The following is a 19,468-nucleotide window of genomic DNA, read 5'->3' on the forward strand; positions in this document are numbered from 1 at the left end:
TTAAATTAGTTTTAAATTGGGTTGTTTTAATTTACGGTCAAAATATTTAATTATTTTAATACTGTTTTTAAATTTTGTATGCTCTGTTTTTACTTTGGCTGTGCACCGCCCTGAGTCCTTTTTGGAGAAGGGCGGTATAGAAATTTAATTAATTAATAATAATAATAATAAGAAGAAGAAGAAGAACAACAACAACAACAACAACAACCAGGGTTAAAAGAGTTGGAGATATTAGATGTTCCTGAGACCGGTAACTTTTCTTCCAATCATTCTGCGTACAGAATCTTTTACTTCATTGTTCCTAATGGTGTAGATGAAAGGATTGAGCACGGGGGTGATAAAAGTATAGAGTATGGAGACATACTTTGTCATACTAAAGGAAGAGTTCTTGATAGTCGGTCTTAAGTAGACAAAAAAGACCGACCCGTACAAAAGACTGACCACAACCAGATGTGAAGCACAGGTGGAAAAGGCCTTCTGCTGTCTGGAGGTTGAAGGCATTCGAAGAATGGTGCAGACGATGAAGAAGTAAGAAATGAGGGTGAAAACCAGGGAGGACACAACCACAACCACCGCAACAAGGAAGCCGAGGGCCTCAATGAGACGTGTATCTCCTCCTGCAATCTTCAACACGGGCCCAGCATCGCAATAGAAATGATTGATAACGTTGGAAGTGCAAAAGGGTAGGTTTGCAGTCAGTACTTGCTGATAAAGGACGGAGGAAAGGCCTCCAAACCAGGCTCCTATTGCCAGTTTAAGGCAGACCCCTGAGGTCATGATAGTGGCATATCTGAAAGGATAGCAGATGGCTACATATCTATCCAAGGATATCAAAAAGATGATAAAAAATTCCGTCACCCCAAACAGAAAATAGAAGCACAGTTGTATTATACAGCAAAAGAAACAGATGGAATTATTTTCCGAGAGATAATTGACCAACATCTTGGGTATGAAGGTTGTGGTGTGTCCGATGTCTTTGAAAGAAAGATTGGTAAGGAAGAAATACATTGGCTTCTGGAGATGGTGGTCCTTGATTACTATCATAATGATGAGTCCGTTTCCCATCAGACTCAGGATGTAGAGGAGAAAGATGCTGGCGTACATCACACTTTCCATTCCCCAAACACGTGGCAATCCAACCAGAATAAATTCAGTTATTCTTGTGCAGTTGGTCAGATTCATGTTCTTCTTCTGTTACAAAAAGAGAAAACATGGAATCTTCACTAAATCGAGTTTCAACTGCGTTTCTTTAGGACTGCTATTGTGATGCAAGAGGTGTGTGCAATTATAGTAGCTGAATAAGACATTCCCAGATACGTATTTGAATATCAGCTATGGTATCAGTTATGGAATTTCATTACTCATGAATCCACAATAAAATAACCACTAATTGGCCATTGATGCCATGTGTGAAATTTGGAGAACCAGAGGTCACTTGGAGTTTCTTGAAAATATAATCACATTTTTGGAAGATATAGATGACAGGCGAAATATTTTGATATACATTAGAATGTGATAGAAAATAATATTTAGAAGAATAGAATAGAATAGAATAGAATAGAATAGAATAGAATAGAATAGAATAGAATAGAATAGAATAGAATAGAATAGAATAGAATAGGAGTTGGAAGGGACCAACTCCCTGCTTAGGCAGGAAACCCTACACCACTTCAGACAAATAGTTATCCAACATCTTCTTAAAAACTTCCAGTGTTGGAGCATCCACAACTTCTGGAGGCAAGTTGATCCACTGATGTAATTGTTCTAACTGTCAAGAATTTTCTCCTTAGTTCTAAGTTGTTTCTCTTCTTGATTAGTTTCCACCCATTGTTTCTTGTCCTACCCTCAGGTCCTTTGGAGAATAGCTTGACTCCCTCTTCTTTGCGGCAACCCCTAAGATATTGGAACACTGCTATCATGTCTCCCCTAGTCCTTATTTTCATTAAACTAGACATACCCAATTCCTGCAACCATTCTTCATATGTTTTAGCCTCCAGTCCCCTAATTATCTTTGTTGCTCTTCTCTGCACTCTTTCTAGAGTCTCAACACTACATTGTGGCGACCAAAACTGGTTTCCAAGTGTGGCCTTACCAGAGCATTATAAAGTGGAATTAACACTTCCCGTGATCTTGATTCTATCCCTCTGTTTATGCAGCCTAAAACTGTGTTGGCTTTTTTGGCAGCTGCAGCACATTGCTGGCTCATATTTAAATGATTGTCCACTAGGACTCCAAGATCCCTCTCACAGTTACTACTATTGAGCAAGGTATCACCTATTTGTACCTCATGGTTGAACTGTGAAGTCCCTGCTTCACAGCCTGGAGATTTTCTTATAGATGCCTCATTACTGAATTAGGTAAGATCATCAGCTTTCTTCAAAAACATATGAAGAACAGTTGCAGGATTTGGGTTTGGATGGTCTAGAGAAAAGAAGAACTGGGTGGACATGACAGCAGTATTCAAGTATTTGAAAGGTTGCCACAAAGAAGAGGAGGTCAACTTATTTTTCAATTCAGAGAGCAGGACAAGAAACAGAGGGCAGGACAAGAAGCAATGGAGGGAAACTAATCAAGGAGAGAAGTAGCCTCGAATTAAGGAGAAACTTCCCAACAGTGAGAAGAATTAACCAGTGGAACAGTTTGCCTTCAGAAGTTGTGGATTCACCATGAGAGCAGGGGGTTGGATTAGAAGACCTTGAAGGTCTTTTCCAGCTCTACTCTGATTGATTGATCAGTGCATCAATGATGTTACCCAGTTTGGTAATTAAACATCTGCAAAAACACCTCCAAGCTCTGAGAGCATCAAGAAGCCCACAAATTAGAACTTGGAAACTAGAATTATGGGATCCCAAAATCCCATACTTCTCTGCAACAACTTTCTCTATGTTATTTATTATCTAGGAAAGACTGAAAAACACTGAAAAACCAAATATAGGATGTGATAGAAATATGAAATAGATAAAGGACTCTAGAAATACAATAGCAATCATGTTTCTCTCTCTGTGGAAGTGGATTTGAATATAGGCTAGCAAATCGTGGTCATTTTTGCAGTGAAATTCTATTCCATATGCTCGTTCTAAAAAAGATGGACTTAACAGAGTCTTCCTTCAATAGAATCAAGATTGTTTCTGTGGTGAATAGTATAGTTGTCCCGATACTTAATCTTTACTTACTTAATTATTACTTATTTACTTAATTATTACTTAATTAGTATTACTTAATACTTACACCATTAGGAACAATGAAGTGAAGGAAGCAGTTTGGAAAGCATTAAGAAAAAAAGTCTCCAGCTTTTCCTAAAATCTAAGTACTAGACAGAAGTAAAATGAACATTTTTTGGTATATTTCAGTTGTGGGTTTCAGATAGAAAGTCCATACAGAGAGTGGTAAGGGCAGCTGAGAAGATATTAGGAAGCTCGCTTCCTGTTAATCAGGATACTGCTTATAAGCACTATGTGCTTAGAGCTCAAAGCATTTTTAGAGACCCAACACACCCACTTTAGGATCTGTTTCTGTTGCTCACCTCTGGGAGGTTTCAAAGTATTTTTAGCAGGACTACCAGATTCTGTAACAGCTTTGCTCCTTATGCCATCCGTCTGGTAAACTCGCAAGATTTGTTTTTCTCACCATGTACATGTATAGAGGAATTATTGAGTCTCTCATCTGCACCTCTATAACCGTCTGGCTTGATTCTGCAACCAACAAGACAGACACAGACTTCAGAGGATAATTAGAACTGCAGAAAAAAACAATTGCTACCAACCTGCCTTCCATGGAGAACCTGTGTACTGCACAAGTCAAAAAGAGAGCTGTGAAAATATTTACAGACCCCTCACATAAACTGGACATAAACTGTTTCAACTCCTACCCTCAAAATGATGCTATAGAGCACTGCACACAAGAACATTTTTTCCCCGAACGCATCACTCTGCTAAACAAATAATTCCCTCAACACTGTCAAACTATTTACTAAATCTGCACTACTATTAATCTTCTCATCGTTCCCACCACCCATCTCCTTCCACTTATGACTGTATGACTGTAACTTTGTTGCTTGTATCCTTACAATTTATATTGATTGCTTCCTAATACGATTTGATTGCTTATTTGTACCCTATGACTATCATTAAGTCATTATGGAGCCTTGGTAGTACAGTGGTCTAAAGCACCCTGTTATTAAGACCAGCTGCCTGCAATTACTGCAGGTTCGAATCTCGCCAGGTTCAAGGTTGACTCAGCCTTCCATCCTTTCAAAGGTAGGTGAAATGAGGACCCAGATTGTGGGGGCAATAAGCTGACTTTGTATAAATATACAAAAAGGATGAAGGCTATTGCTTAGCGCATTGTAAACTGCTCTGAGTCTCTGGAGAAGGGTGGCATATAAATCAATTTTTTTTTAAAAAAAGTGTTGTACCTTATGATTCTTGACAAACGTATCTTTTCTTTTATGTACACTGAGAGCATATGCACCAAAGACAAATTCCTTGTGTGTCCAATCACACTTGGCCAATAAAAAATTCTATTCTATTCTATTCTATTCTATTCTATTCTATTCTATTCTATTCTATTCTATTCTATTCTATTCTATTCTATTCATCCGAAGTAGTCTGTGTTTTTCTCTGTGTCATATAATATATGTGGGTATATGCATAATTATGTATGTATGTATGTATGTATGTATGTATGTATGTATGTATTTATTTTGTCATGTTTATGTAGTGTATATTGGAGGAGGTGACCCTTTGAGGGCTGTATGCAACCAAATTGCATTTTAATGTATGCCGATCAGTGTGCAATCAAAGTGACAATAAAGTTATTCTATTATATTCTAAAGAGCTCTCTACACTTACCTTGCCTCGTTTTTTCTTCATTACCACCTTCCCTTTATCAAGTGCCTTTTGCTACATCTCAGCATCCATTCACCAAAACAATGTTCTGCAGAAACATAAAAATAAAAGATTCCTCATATTGTGGGGATAGGGGAAATGGCAGACTTCATGAAAAATTAATTTCCTTAACGACATTTAAAGAATGTCCAGAAGATTGCATCATAAAAAGTTGATTTTCTTCTTCTTTATAGAATCTTACAATACAGTCTCTAAGGATATTTGCCTTTAATTTCCCATGAGCATTCAAACATTGTAGCTAGAGTATACTTAAGGCTGATAACCTTTGGATAAAACCTCAAGTGCATCCCAAGTTAGGAAAAACAAAGTTGATCCAAGTAAGAATTTATTAGAGAAGTCATGTTGGCACATCCGGGGAAAACCCCGAATCTGAAACTTTGCAGTTTTCCCTTCCCACAGTAAAACTCACACCCTGCCCCATTTAGCAACATTCACATCACATGCCACAATCACCCTCTTTCTTCTCTTCCGCCAACCTTCAGTCACTCCCCTCTAGGTGCCAGCAGCTCGGTCTTCAGCTCATGTGGAAGAATGTTGTTATAACTAAACTCCCTTCTCTACCCTCCTGTTTCCACAGCTCACCCAGTGGTGGGATTCAACCGGTTCATACCAATTTCGTTGAACTGGTTGTTAAATTGCTTGCTGGCCTCGCCCCTCCCTGCCCTCCCATTCCAGAAGTCCCCATGCACCCTGTTTTGGCTCCCAGGTAAGTGCAGGGAGGCCTACTAGGCCCAAAATGCGGTGCAGCCTCCCGCAGCCTGTTTTTGCTCCCAGGAGGCTGCAGGGAGCCTAGTAGGCCCAAAACGGTGCACAGGGAGAGAGTGCGCCCCCATGGCCCATTTTTGCTCCCAAGGGGGTGCAGGAGGCTGAGTGCTGCCTGTCACACCTCCTGGCCATGCCCAACATGGTCACGCCCACCCAGCCAATCATTAGGCCAGAGGACCGGTTGTTAAATTATTTGAATCCCACCACTGAGCTCGCCCATCCCCCGTTGTGACAGCCTTGTGAAATCCGTGCAAGGATGGATCCAAGGCTGACACATATATTATTACTCTATGGATGGTACTACTAGAAGTATTGAAGAATGATACTGAAGAACGAGCGACTTCTTTCTTGGTTTGATAGAATTTTATTTTGACTGTTCTCGAGGACTTGAAGAGAATATACCCAGAACATTGTGCTGAATCCATACACTCTAATGTCTTCATGCAGTCCAGATGGAGAGCATGATTGATAGTATTAAAAGATGCTAGGAGATGAAGGAGAACCAGGATGGTGGCACCATGCTTTCGAACTGCAGAAGCTGGGACAAGTAACAGGAGCTCACCCCATTATGCAGCACTAGGGATTTGAACCGCTGAACTGCCGACCTTTTGATCGACAAGCTCAGCATCTTAGCCACTGAGCCACCGTGTCCCTCTTCTCTAGATTAGCCAAACCCAAATCCTGCAACCATTCTTCATTTTAGTCTCTAGGCCTTTAAACCTTTTGGTTGCTCTTCTTTGCATTTTTTCTATTTTTGCCTGTTTATCTGTTTTACTAATTCTGGAGAAATATATAATTCTCAAAGCTACTATTCAACAATACGTCAATTTGGGGAAATGATTTAGAAAATGAGTAAAGTTATGCATTGAGCAAAATTGAGTCTATTTATTTATTTATTTATTTATTTATTTATTTATTTATTTATTTATTTATTTATTTATTTATTTATTTATTTATTTATTTATTTATTTATTTATTTATTTATTTATTTATTTATTTATTTATTTATTTATTTATTTATTTATTTATTTATTTATTTATTTGGTTTCTAAAATTGCCCAACTCAGTAATAACTCTAGGTGGTATATAACATTGAAAACTCTTTAAACAAAATAGTTTAATTGTTCACCAGGCCCAAACATGGAAATACAATCCCATTTAGGACTAACACAATATATGGTGAAATATCGCAGGCAATGGGTTTAATGCAGGGGTGCCAAACTTGAGGCCCATGGGCCGGATGTGCCACACCCACCACAGCTCCACGAAGGGAGAAAAACAAATTAGCCTTACATTTTATTTTCAAGAAACCTGTTTGAAAATGGAATGACTTCCATAAAGAATTAGCAGAGTTAGATAAATTCTTTTTTTTTTATTGCAAAAGTTTTACAATTACATTTTCACCCCTTTTTTCACCCCCCCACCTCCCTCCCCAAACTTCCCGTCCTCCCTAACCCTCCCTAACCCTCCCCCCCAGACTTCCCTATTATGTACTCATAACTAATAATACTGATATATATACCTGAACCCATCCCTCCCCCTATATAATTTTCCCTCTTTATCTCTTTACATTAAAATATTTCTAATACATTGTTTTCAAATAAAAGCTATTTGGTACTTTCTAGTTTGGTATTTTTTCTGAACATATTCTATCCACCTTTTCCATTCCCATTCATAAGTCTCTTGTGAACAATCTTTTAAATATGCTGAAATCTTCGCCATCTCTGCAAAACTGGCCATCTTCAAAGTCCATTCCTCGATAGTAGGCAAAGCTTCATTCTTCCAATATTTACCTATCAACAATCTTGCTGCTGTTATCATATACAATATTAATTTTATTTCACCCCGTGTAAAACCCTTAACTATACCCAATAAAAACAATTGTGGAGAAAATTGAATTTTTTTCTTCAAAACATTCTGCATGACCCACCATATTTTTATCCAAAAAGCCTTAACTTTCCTACAGGTCCACCAAACATGATAATACGTAGCATCCAAACATTCGCATCTCCAACATTTTGGCTGAACATTAGGGTACATACATGACAACTTTTTAGGATCTAAATGCCATCTATAAAACATTTTATAAAAATTTTCCCTCAAATTCTGCGACTGTGTAAATTTAACATTCTGAACCCAAATTTTTTCCCATGTTTCCAACATCACTGGTTCTTCAAAATTTTGTGCCCACTTAATCATACAATCTTTAACTAATTCCGTTTCTGAATCCCTTTCTAGCAAAACATTATAAAGCCTTTTAGAGTTAGATAAATTCTTAACAGGAACAGAAGAAAGGTTAATAAAGAAACTGTATACTTACTTACTGGGTATAAAGTTGGAAGAGGAACAAGTAAAAAAGACAACAATAGCATGGGTGAAAAACTTTGGTTATATGATAGAACTAGATAAATGGAAGAAATTGTGAGACAGGAATGATAAATTAACAATATCAACTGCATATAAAGAGAATTTGTATAAGATGTTTTACAGATGGCATCTCACACCGGCGAGATGTTTAAAGATAAATATTGGAAATGCCACCAACTACCTGGATCTTACTCTCATATGTGGTGGACATGTGGAGAAGGAAAGAAGTTTTGAACAAAAATTAAGATATGGTTGGAAGAGATGATACAACAATGTATTGAGTTGAAACCAGTAATATTTCTACTAGGCATTTTACCTGAAATTTAAAATAAAGTGAATGTATATTTAATTATTCATGTATTAACTGCAGCTAGAATTGTATTTGCACAATATTGGAAAAGTGAAGAGATTCCCATTGATGAGAAGGTGATTAGGAAAATATTAGAATGTGCAGAAATGAACAGATTAACATTAGTGATTAAGGAGAAAGAACAAAATGAATATTATATGATATGGAATATTATATTCCATTGAATATTATATTTATGTATACTGCATGAGTCAAAAAGAGAACTAAAAATATTTACAGACCCCTCGCATCCTGGACATAAACTGTTTCAACTCCTACCCTCAAAACGATTCTATAGAGCACTGCACACCAGAACAACTAGACACAGTAACAGTTTTTTCCTGAACACCATCACTCTGCTAAACAAATAATTCCCTCAACACTGTCAGCCTAGTTACTAAGTCTACACTACTATTAATCTTCTCATCGTTCCCACCACCCATCTCCTTCCACTTATGACTGTATGAATGTAGCCTTGTTGCTGGTATTCTTAAGATTTATATTGACTGTTTCCTAATATGATTTGATTGCTTATTTGTTCCCTATGACTATTATTAAGTGTTGTACCTTATGATTCTTGAAGAATGTATCTTTTCTTTTATGTATACCGAGAGCATATGCACCAAGACAAATTCCTTGTGTGACCAATCACACTTGGCCAATAAAGAATTCTATTCTATTCTATTCTATTCTATTCTATTCTATTCTATTCTATTCTATTCTATTCTATTCTATTCTATTCTATTCTATTCTAGGTATTTTATCAATGGTTGGAGAATAAAAAAGGCGTTTGGAAATGAAGAAGGCTAAAGAACAAATAGAAAATACATTCAGATAGAGATATAAATAAGATGAAAATTGTTAGTACATGTATGATGAGAATAGTGATGTTTAAGATTAATATGGTATTATCACTAGAAGATATTAAGAAGAAAATGGAGAGCTTTACAATGTTTAATTGTTTAATATATTATAACATTAAATTTAGACAAATAATGTTATTGTGAATGTGAATGATGTTGCAAATGGTGAACGACGTTGCACCGAGATTTTGTACCCAGACGACACACTACATAAGGAAAGACAGAATGTATGTTTGTAATTGAAAAATAAAAAATAAATTGTTTATATAGAAAATGTAATAACTTCCCATTTCTTTCAACATAGGATTGGGTTGGAGATACTTAAAGGCTTCAGGGAACTGGAATTTTCCTTCCTAGCATTCTGCGTACAGAATCCTTCACTTCATTGTTCCTGATAGTATAGATGAAAGGATTGAGCACGGGGGTGATCATAGTGTACAATATGGAGACAGACTTCATCGTACTGAAGGAAGAGTTTTTGACTGTAGGTCTTAAGTAAACAAAAAAGACTGAGCCATACAGAATGCTGACCACAACCAGATGGGAAGCACATGTCAAAAAGGCCTTCTGCTGTCTGGAGGTTGAAGGCATTCGAAGAATGGTGCAGAGGATGAAGAGGTAAGAAATGAGGGTGAAAAGCAGAGTGGACATAATCAAGACCATAACCAGGAGGAAGACAAGGACTTCAATAAGATGTGAATCTCCTCCTGCAATCTTCAACACAGGCCCAACATCACAAAAGTAATGATTGATAATGTTGGAAGTGCAGTAGGGCAGGTTTGCAATCATGACCACCTGGCAAACTATGGAGAAAAATCCTCCAAACCAGGCTGATATTGACAGCTTCAGGCAGATCCTTGAAGTCATGATAGTGGGGTGTCTCAAAGGATGGCAAATGGCCAAATATCTATCCAACGATATCAAAGTGATGATGAAAAATTCAGTGACTCCGAAAAGGAAGTAGAAGAAAAATTGTATTAAACAGCAATAGAAACAGATGGAATTGTTAAAAGAGACATAATTGAGCAACAGCTTGGGCATAAAGGTTGTGGTGTGTCCGATATCCTTGAAAGAAAGGTTGCTAAGGAAGAAATACATGGGTTTCTGGAGATGACGGTCCCTGATTACCATCGTAATGATGAGCCCATTGCCCATCACACACAGGAGATAGAGCAGAAAGACGCTGGCGTACATTACCCTCTCCATTCCTACAACACGTGGCAACCCAACAAGAATAAATTCAGTTGTTCTTCTGCAATTGGTCAAATTCATCTTATTCTTATTCTTCTACAAAAAGAGAAAATATGGAATCTTCACTGACTCAAGATTTAGCCAAATTTGTAAAATCCTCTTTCAGAAACTAGTATTACGAGTTTGACATGGAGAAGACAACAGTGAATATACACATCACAGCAACAAAGGTTCTGTGTAGCTATAGTAGCTGAAATTAAATACACATATTTCATTATCAGATATGATGGCTGAAGGAACTGGAACCCCAAAACACTTGAGGCCACAACCAAAAAAAAAAAAAAAACAATTAGTGAAATTAGTGTCATGTGTGAAATTTGTCACCGTTGGAAATTTGTCATTTGGGGAATCTTAAAAATATAATGACATCTTTGGTAGATATGGCCTACAGTTGAAATATTTTGATGTACAGTAAATTAGAACTTGAGAAGTTCAACATGGAGAAGACAACAGTGAATTTACACATCAAAGTAACAAAGGTTATGTGTAGCTATAGTAGCTGAAATTAAATAGACATATTTCATTATCAGATATGATGACTGAAGGCCCATGACTAAAATCCCAAAACACACGAAGCCACAATCAAAGAAACACTATTTGAAATTCGTGCCCTGTGTGAAATTTGTCACTGCTGGAAATTTCATTTGGGGAATATTAAAAATATAATGACATCTTTGCAAGAAATAGCCTACAGTTGAAATATTTTGATATAAATTAGAACTTGACAATTCTGGATTAACAGAGTTCCATACACCCATGCAGGAATCTTCTTTACATTGTTAATTATCTAAAGAAAAAAAGAGTAAAATCAGTGGTGGGATTCAAGCAATTTAACAACCAGTTCTCTGCCCTAATGATTTCTTTCAACGACCTGTTCACCAAACTGCTCAGAAAGTTAACAACCGGTTCTCCCGAAGTGGTGCGAAGTGGCTGAATCCCACCACTGAGTAAAATACTGCAAAACAAAACATGGGATGTGATCGAAATATGAAAGTAAATAAAGGGCTATAGAAATATAAAAGCTAAGATGTTTCTCTTTGTGCATGGGAGTAGATGTGTAGATGCTAGGAAGTCCTCATTATTTTTACAGTACATTCTGTCCCATGTCCTGGTTTTATAGATCATGGACCTTAAAATCTCTCCATGCTTACCTTGACTTGTTCTTACTTCATTACCTGCCTTGTCTTCTCCAAGCTCAAGACCCTTCACCCCATCATTCCATCCACTTATGAAGACAATGTTTTCAAGAACCTTAGAAAATGATGCATCAGGTATTCAGGGGGAAATGGTAGACTTCTTAAGAAATATTTTCATTAACATTTAAAGAGCATCTAGCAGATTGCATCATAGAAGGTTTATTGGCTTCTCCTCTGCAGAAGCTTGGAAAACAGTCTCTATGGATATTTGCCTTTAATTTCCCATGAGTATCCATGCAGTGTATCTAGAATATATTCAGGGCTGATATGCTTTAGATCAAATCTAATCTGTGGGCTGCCATGGGGGGGGGGGGCAAGCTATTTTCCAAAGGACCTGAAGGCCAGACAAGGAATAATGGGTGGAAACTGAACAAGAAGAGATTCAACCTGGAAATAAGGTGAAATTTTTTGACAATGAGAACTGTCAAATCAACCAATGGAACAGAAGTTGCCTTCGGAAGTTGTCGGACTTTCAGCACTGGAAGCTTTCAAGAAGAGACTGGACTTCCATCTGTCAGAAATGGTGTAGGGCAGGGTGGGCTTCAAAATTTTTAGCAAGGGGTTCTCTCCCCAGTTTCTGGGTGGGTGTGGGTGTGGCGGCCATGGCCTAGTCAGCCTCCTGCACCATGGGGGCGGGATTTTTACCCTCCCTGGGCTCCGGAGGCTTTCCTCAAGCAACTGAGAGGGCGAAAATGGCCTCACCAGGCTCCGGATGCCCTCTGGAGGCCAGAAATGGGCCCATTTCTGTACTTCCTGGACTTCTGGTAGGCCCATTTTTCACCCTCCCTGACATCCATGCACACCCTGCACTTACCTGCTTCCAAAACAGGCAAGGTGGGGACTCCTGGGAGGGGTGGGATAGGTGGAATTTTTGGGTTCTCCAAACTGCACAGAATCTTCTCCCAAACCCCTGTGAACCCCTAGCAGCCCACCCCTGATGTAGGGTCTCCTGATTAGGTGGGGGGTTGAACTAGATGACCTACAAGGTCCTTGTCAGCCTCCACTCTTTCAATGTTTGCTTGTCGGCTGCCATGGTAACGGGGGGAGGGGGAGCTTGTGAGTTGCTAGATGGGGAAGCATGCTGGAGGATGAGAGGAAGGGGAAACGAAAGTGAAACTTAGCTGCAGTCCTGTGCCTTTGAAGCGGCTACCTAAACAACAGTCCTGACATTCCAGATTGATGACATTGCCAGACGTTTGATTCCACCTGACCTCTGGAGGACCTTTGGATTGGATGATTTATGCTGGACAGTGGGAGGGGAGGGTTTCTATATGTGATTTTCATGCCTATTCCTTCAGATCTTGCTTTCCTTTGGCTGCATTCAGTTCGATTTTAGTAAAAGTACCTTTACTCCATGAAAATGGTGTCGGGGTCATTCTTTCCTGAAATCTGAAAGGAGGCACGCCTGACAGTCCCTTCCAACTCTGTTAATCTGTCATCTGTTTAAATGGCAAGTGGCACCCCCAAAATAGGAGGTTCTCTGGAGGCATACCATCAAGGATAAACTTTTAAGCATTTTTTAAATGAATGGTCTAATCCTCTTGTTCAACTGCAAAGAGAAAAAGCATAAAACCTTCATTGAGGCAATGCTTTATCTTGTACAGAAGAATGAAACAGTCTCTCAATTTCCATGAGTATCCATAGATTATGGCCAGACTAGATTATTTAGATCAGCATGACTGATATCCAGTTCTCTTGGGACTAACTTCCAAGAATAGAGTTTATTATATTACTAAGTCTTCTTAGATTCTTTGAAGATTCAATAAAAGAGGGAAATCAGCCAAGCAATAGGAGGAGAGTTGGAGGAGATATGCTGGAAATCAGCCAACATAAAATGCTGGAAATCAGCCAATAATGGTGGGAGGATCAGAGGAGAATATGCTGGAAATCAGCCAAGGCTGGAAATTAGCCAAACAATAGAAGGATGTATGGAGGAGAACATGCTAGTAATTAGTTTAAATAAAATTTTTGGGATGAATCTGTGTAATTTGAAATGTGTAAAAGCAATGATAAAATCTAAGATATCAAGATTTGATGGAATGGGTCAAGAGTCCAAGAAATATAGTTAAAATTTTGTTGTATAAATGGTAAGAAAAATGGAGATGTATTGAGTTTGAAATTAAGATTTGAGGTGATAAAATCGTGGTTAATAATTAGAATAAGAGACTAGAATATTGTTAAAAAGTATTTTGCAATTGATGGTAAAAGAGATGATAAAGACAATGTGGAGAAGAACCAGATATAAGCAGGATTAATACTTAGATATAAATGAGCTAAAGTAAATATGAAATTGAAATTGTATTGATACAATAGATATATATATAGATAAGGATGTTAGAATTTATGTTAAAATTTATTCTTCTTATATTTTGAATATTCACTTTTTAAAGATGTAATGGGAAATTGTGAATGGAATTTGTTAAAGGAATGTAAGCATGGTAACCATCTATGACTGGATCGAGTCTTTGCTCTTGAAAGTTATATTTTATGTTTATGTTTGAAAAATAATAAAAAATATTTACAAAAAAATAATAATAATATAATAAAAGAGGGAAGGAACAAACTGGAGATGATGTCCAATAATGACTTCCTTCCACTTTCTCCTTTTTCCCCATTCACTTCTCCATGGAATTCAAGGTTAAGATTTTAATCGTAGTATCCTGATGTTTTGCAGATTTCAAATCCTCTTCAGGTGTGGTGGCAAGATCATTTAGGGAAATAGACATTTTATACCTTTGTGATGTGTTTTTCACACTTGGCCATTATAATATGTGTGGGCTTTAAGTCCCAGAATTCACCTGACAGCATATCTGGTTGTAACTATCATTATCATTGTTTAATGACCCCATAATCCCTTGCGGGGTGGAGTCTGGGCAGCTGAATGGAGCTAACAGAGTGTTTACTGGCCGGATGCCTTCCTTTTGTCAATGCAGAGTTTTGTTCAGCAGATATATTCTCATAGTGCCCAGAGAGAGAAATATCTGCCTCTACCTAGGATCGAACTCACAGCCTCCTGATTGTGAGGCAAGAGCTCCACCTCTAGGCCGCCACACCACTCCTAAATGGTTGTAATTATAAGGCTGCTAAAATCATGCCCTTTGTATAGGGATATTATCATCCAGTGATGTTTAGTAAATAATTTTCTCCTATAATGTAGGTGATTGTGAAGTGTTTAGTGTTAACTTTCCACTCACACCTTTCCTTAATTCATCTGCATTGAAGGTTGAGTCTCTTCATGAAGAGACTCAACCTTCAGTGTAGACGAATTAAGGAACTACAGAATTTAAATATCTCTTTGGGATATTGAAGTTTGGATTCTTGTATCAAAGTCAATGGAGAGGGGGTGGAATACAATGACCCAAATATTCCCTTCAAACTTCGGGATTTTATGATATCATTCTTTGTGGTGTTCATTATTTGAAACACTGTTCTCCAATCCAGAAAACAAGATATCAAATATGCACCAAAGGAGAAAATAAGAGAAACTGGGGGGGGGGATCGGGGAATCCTCTTCATTATTAGCTATTACTATCCCACAAGTTTCTGGATTCCATTTCTGCTAAGAATACATAACTTTAGACAAATAATTTAGAAAAAGAGCATAATTGTGCAACATGAGCAAAGCGTTCCGGGTTCCAAGTAATTACTCCATAGAAAGCAGAACTCTGAGACAAACAAGTTTCTCAAAGAACAATTTTATTGAAGATATCATATTGGCACAAACTGGTGAAAGGCGACTCTGAAAGTTCCTGCGGTTTTCACCTGATTTAAAAGTGAGAGTTCCCCCTTTCCCCAAACAATCAGTCATGTTGTCCAATCAAGGTGCTGGCTGGTTGCTTGGTAACTGGACTCCTCCTTTCCCCAGCCACCTGTTGGAATGTCCTTGGTTCCTACATGAAACTATTCTGTTTTGGCTACAAAACCCCCATCTAACTGTGTCCCCGCTCCCTATCCCTTCTTCGTACTATGGCAACCCTGCAGCCTTCAAAATGGGCTCAGTCAGGTTCGCTTCAGAGTTGACACAAAGCATATTATGGAGAAAAAGGGACTCAATATTTATTTATTTACATGTTTACTTGTTCGGTTTCTAAAGTTCCCCGACTTCAAAATATAGCTATAACTTGTTGCTGTATCCTTACGATGTACATTGATTGTTTCCTAGTATGATTCGATTGCTTATTTGTACCTTATAACTATCATTAAGCGTTGTCCTTTATGATTCTTGATGAATGTATCTTGTCTTTCTATGTACTCTGAGAGCTTCTGCACCAAAGACAAGTTCCTTCACACTTGGCCAATAAAGAATTCTATTCTATTCTAAAAATATAAGAATCTTGATTGATATTTCTGGCACATCCCAATGTGAAGGAACACACCACTTGCAGGAGTCCTTCAAAAGACAGATAAGGTTTACATTTCATAAACAAAAAATTTGTTGGAAAATGGAATCACTTCCCATTTCTTTTAACCAGGGTTAAAAGAGTTGGAGATATTAGATGTTCCTGAGACCGGTAACTTTTCTTCCGATCATTCTGCGTACAGAATCTTTCACTTCATTGTTCCTAATGGTGTAGATGAAAGGATTGAGCACAGGGGTGATGAAAGTATAGAGTATGGAGACATACTTTGTCATACTAAAGGAAGAGTTCTTGATAGTCGGTCTTAAGTAGACAAAAAAGACCGACCCATACAAAAGGCTGACCACAACCAGATGTGAAACACAGGTGGAAAAGGCCTTCTGCTGTCTGGAGGTTGAAGGCATTTGAAGAACGGTGCAGAGGATGAAGAAGTAAGAAATGAGGGTGAAAACCAGGGAGGACACAACCACAACCACAGCAACAAGGAAGCCAAGGGCCTCAATGAGACGTGTATCTCCTCCTGCAATCTTCAGCACAGGTCCAACATCACAATAGAAATGATTGATAATGTTGGAAGTGCAGTAGGGCAAGTTTGCAATCATCGCTACCTGGAAAATTATGGAGAAAAATCCACCAAACCAGGCTGCTATTATTAGTTTAAGGCAGACCCCCGAAGTCATGATAGTGGAGTGTCTCAAAGGATGGCAAATGGCTACGTATCTATCCAAGGAGATCAAAGTTATAATAAAAAATTCAGTGACTCCAAAAAGGAAGTAGAAGCACAACTGTATTACACAGCAATAAAAACAGATGGAATTGTTAGCAGAGAGATAATTGAGCAACAGCTTGGGTATGAAGGTTGTGGTGTGTCCAATGTCTTCGAAAGAAAGGTTGCTAAGGAAGAAATACATGGGTTTCTGGAGATGGCGGTCCGTGATTACCATCATAATGATGAGCCCATTGCCCATCAGACACAGGGTGTAGAGTAGAAAGATGCTGGCATACATCACACTTTCCAGTCCCAAAACACACGGCAATCCAACCAGAATAAATTCAGTTGTTCTTCCGCAATTGGTCAAATTCATGGTCTTCTTCTGTTACAAAAAGAGAAAATGTGGAATCAAGATTTAGCCAAATTTTTAAACTCCTAATTCAGAAACTAGTATTCGGAATTCAACAGAGGGAACACAAGAGTTAATTTTAACATCAAGATATCAAAAGCTATGTGTAGCTATGGTAGCTGATAGGAGAGGAGATGATAAAATGAGATGAGATGAGATGAGATGAGATGAGATGGGATGGGACAGGAAGGGACGGGACGGGACGGGACGGGACGAGACAGGACAGGACAAGGTAAGACAAGATGATAAGATAGGATAAGATTAGATGAGAAGAGAAGAGGTGAGATAAGGTGAGGTGAGATGAGATAGAATGGAAAGGGATAGAATGGGATGGGATGGGATGGGGTGAGACCGGATAAGACAAGACAAGACAAGACAAGACAAGACAAGACAAGACAAGACAAGACAAGACAAGACAAGACAAGACAAGACAAGACAAGACAAGACAAAAATGGGATGGGATGGGATGGGATGGGATGGGATGGGATGGGATGCGATGGGATGGGATGGGGTGGGGTGGGACAGAACAGGACAGAACAGGACAAGATAAGACATAGGGTAAGATGAGATGAGATGAGATTTAAAATAGGATAACCTTTATTGTCATTACTATTTTAATTTCATTAAAAATGAAATTCTGCTGCCTGCTCTCAAAAGAAGTATATATCTACCCATACATATACATAACACAGATATACCCTACACTGTATATGCTATATACATACATATATATACCTACACCCATACGTACCTACATATCTACACACACACATACACACACACACACAACACAAAATAGTTTGTCATGGAAGAGACTGCCTGAGGACCCCTGGATTGAGGCTGAAAGACGAAAGGAAGCAGTATGCTCCTTCCCATATTTGGATAGAACACTCCCTGCACCGCCTTCCTGTCTGAAGCAGTAACCGCTTCCAAACCACACTGTAATGTAATATGACCAGATGCTCTTGATCGTCCCTCTATAAAAAGTGGTAAGGACAGGGGGAGGAAGATTTACTGTTCTCATATGTCACAGAAAATGCAGGTATTGCTGTGCCCACTTCACCAGTGTTTCACTAATGAGCGACCAAGAAGCATTTCTATATAAATATTTAATTATCGCTTATGATTTCTAAAGACCCCATAACTGGAATCCCAAAATATCTGAGGCCACAACCAAAGAAAGACTGTTAGAAATTAGTGTCGTGTGTGAAATTTGTCACTGCTGAAAATTTGTCATTTGGGGAATCTTAAAAATATAATGACATCCTTGCAAGAAGTAGCCTACAGTTGAACTATTTTGATATAAATTAGAACTTGAGAACTTGGGAATTCTGGATTAACAGAGTTCCATACATCATTGCAGGAACTTTGTTGAGACTGTTAATTATCTAAAGAAGAGAGGAATAAAATGCTGAAAAACAAAACATGGGGTGTGATAGAAATATGAAAGTAACTAAAGGACTATAGAAAGACAAGCCAAGATGTTTCTCTATGTATGTGTATGTCTGTGTGGTGTTGATGTGTGTATAAGGCTAGTTATTTTTATGGTGACATTCTGTTCCATATCCTGGTCTTATAGATCATGGACCTTAAAATCCCTCAATGCTTACCTTGACTTGTTCTTACTTCATTACCTGCCTTGTCTTCTCCAAGCACAAGACCCTTCACCCCATCATTCCATCCACTTACGAAGATAATGTTTTCAATAACCATAGAAAATGATGCATCAGGTGTTCAGGGGAAAATGGTAGTCTTCTTGAGAAATATTTTCATTAACATTTAAAGAGCATCTAGCAGATTGCATCATAGAAGGTTTATTGACTTCTTCTTTACAGAAGCTTGGAAAACAGTCTCTATGGATATTTGCCTTTAATTTCCCATGAGCATCCATGCAGCGTATCTAGAATATGCTCAAGACTCATGTGTCTTGGATTGAAGTCAAGTGCCAATGCAATATAGGAGGCCCTCTGGAGGCACTCAAACAAGGATGAACTCTGCAACTCTTTTATGGTTGGTCTAATTCTCATTCTTGTTCAACTGCAAAAAGATGAAAATGTAAAACCTTCTCAGATGCTTTATTGTGTACAGAAGGTTGAGATACAATTTCTAGAAGAATTTGTCTCTTGTTTCCCATAGTTATCCATAGATTATGACCCAAATAGGTTATTTGGAATCAGCATGATTCATGCCCAGTTTTATTTGGACCAACTTCCAAGGGCCATTCTCAGAAACTGAGTTTTGTATATACAGTACTAGATGGTAACCCGCCATTGCCTAGATATTTATAGGTG

General features: G+C 38.1%; 3 protein-coding genes across 3 annotated transcripts; all 3 read right to left on the reverse strand.

Moving 5' to 3' along the window:
- Positions 1-231: 231 nt before the first annotated feature.
- LOC148113730 (olfactory receptor 6X1-like) lies at positions 232-1,182 on the reverse strand. The gene has a single exon (XM_087893332.1). It carries the CDS (start codon positions 1,180-1,182, stop codon positions 232-234), a length of 951 nt encoding a protein of 316 aa, XP_087749458.1.
- Positions 1,183-9,581: 8,399 nt separating this feature from the next.
- LOC148113731 (olfactory receptor 6X1-like) lies at positions 9,582-10,805 on the reverse strand. The gene has a single exon (XM_087893333.1). The coding sequence runs from the start codon at positions 10,521-10,523 to the stop codon at positions 9,582-9,584; it is 942 nt and encodes a 313-aa protein (XP_087749459.1). The 5' UTR covers positions 10,524-10,805.
- Positions 10,806-16,190: 5,385 nt separating this feature from the next.
- LOC117657758 (olfactory receptor 6X1-like) lies at positions 16,191-18,865 on the reverse strand. Its single transcript, XM_060682664.2, has 2 exons — positions 18,788-18,865; positions 16,191-17,150 (listed from the first exon to the last, which is right to left on the reverse strand). Exon 2 carries the CDS (start codon positions 17,139-17,141, stop codon positions 16,191-16,193), a length of 951 nt encoding a protein of 316 aa, XP_060538647.2. The 5' UTR covers positions 17,142-17,150; positions 18,788-18,865.
- Between the last annotated feature and the right edge of the window lie 603 nt (positions 18,866-19,468).

This window comes from Pantherophis guttatus, chromosome 4, assembly GCF_059756535.1.
Source record: "Pantherophis guttatus breed Tessera chromosome 4, ASM5975653v1, whole genome shotgun sequence".
In the NCBI taxonomy this organism is placed as follows: domain Eukaryota; kingdom Metazoa; phylum Chordata; class Lepidosauria; order Squamata; family Colubridae; genus Pantherophis; species Pantherophis guttatus.

Bases quoted from the DNA above. Each gene is read 5' to 3' on its own strand.
- LOC117657758 (XM_060682664.2), bottom strand. From the start codon at position 17,141: ATGAATTTGACCAATTGCGGAAGAACAACTGAATTTATTCTGGTTGGA.
- LOC148113731 (XM_087893333.1), bottom strand. From the start codon at position 10,523: ATGAATTTGACCAATTGCAGAAGAACAACTGAATTTATTCTTGTTGGG.
- LOC148113730 (XM_087893332.1), bottom strand. From the start codon at position 1,182: ATGAATCTGACCAACTGCACAAGAATAACTGAATTTATTCTGGTTGGA.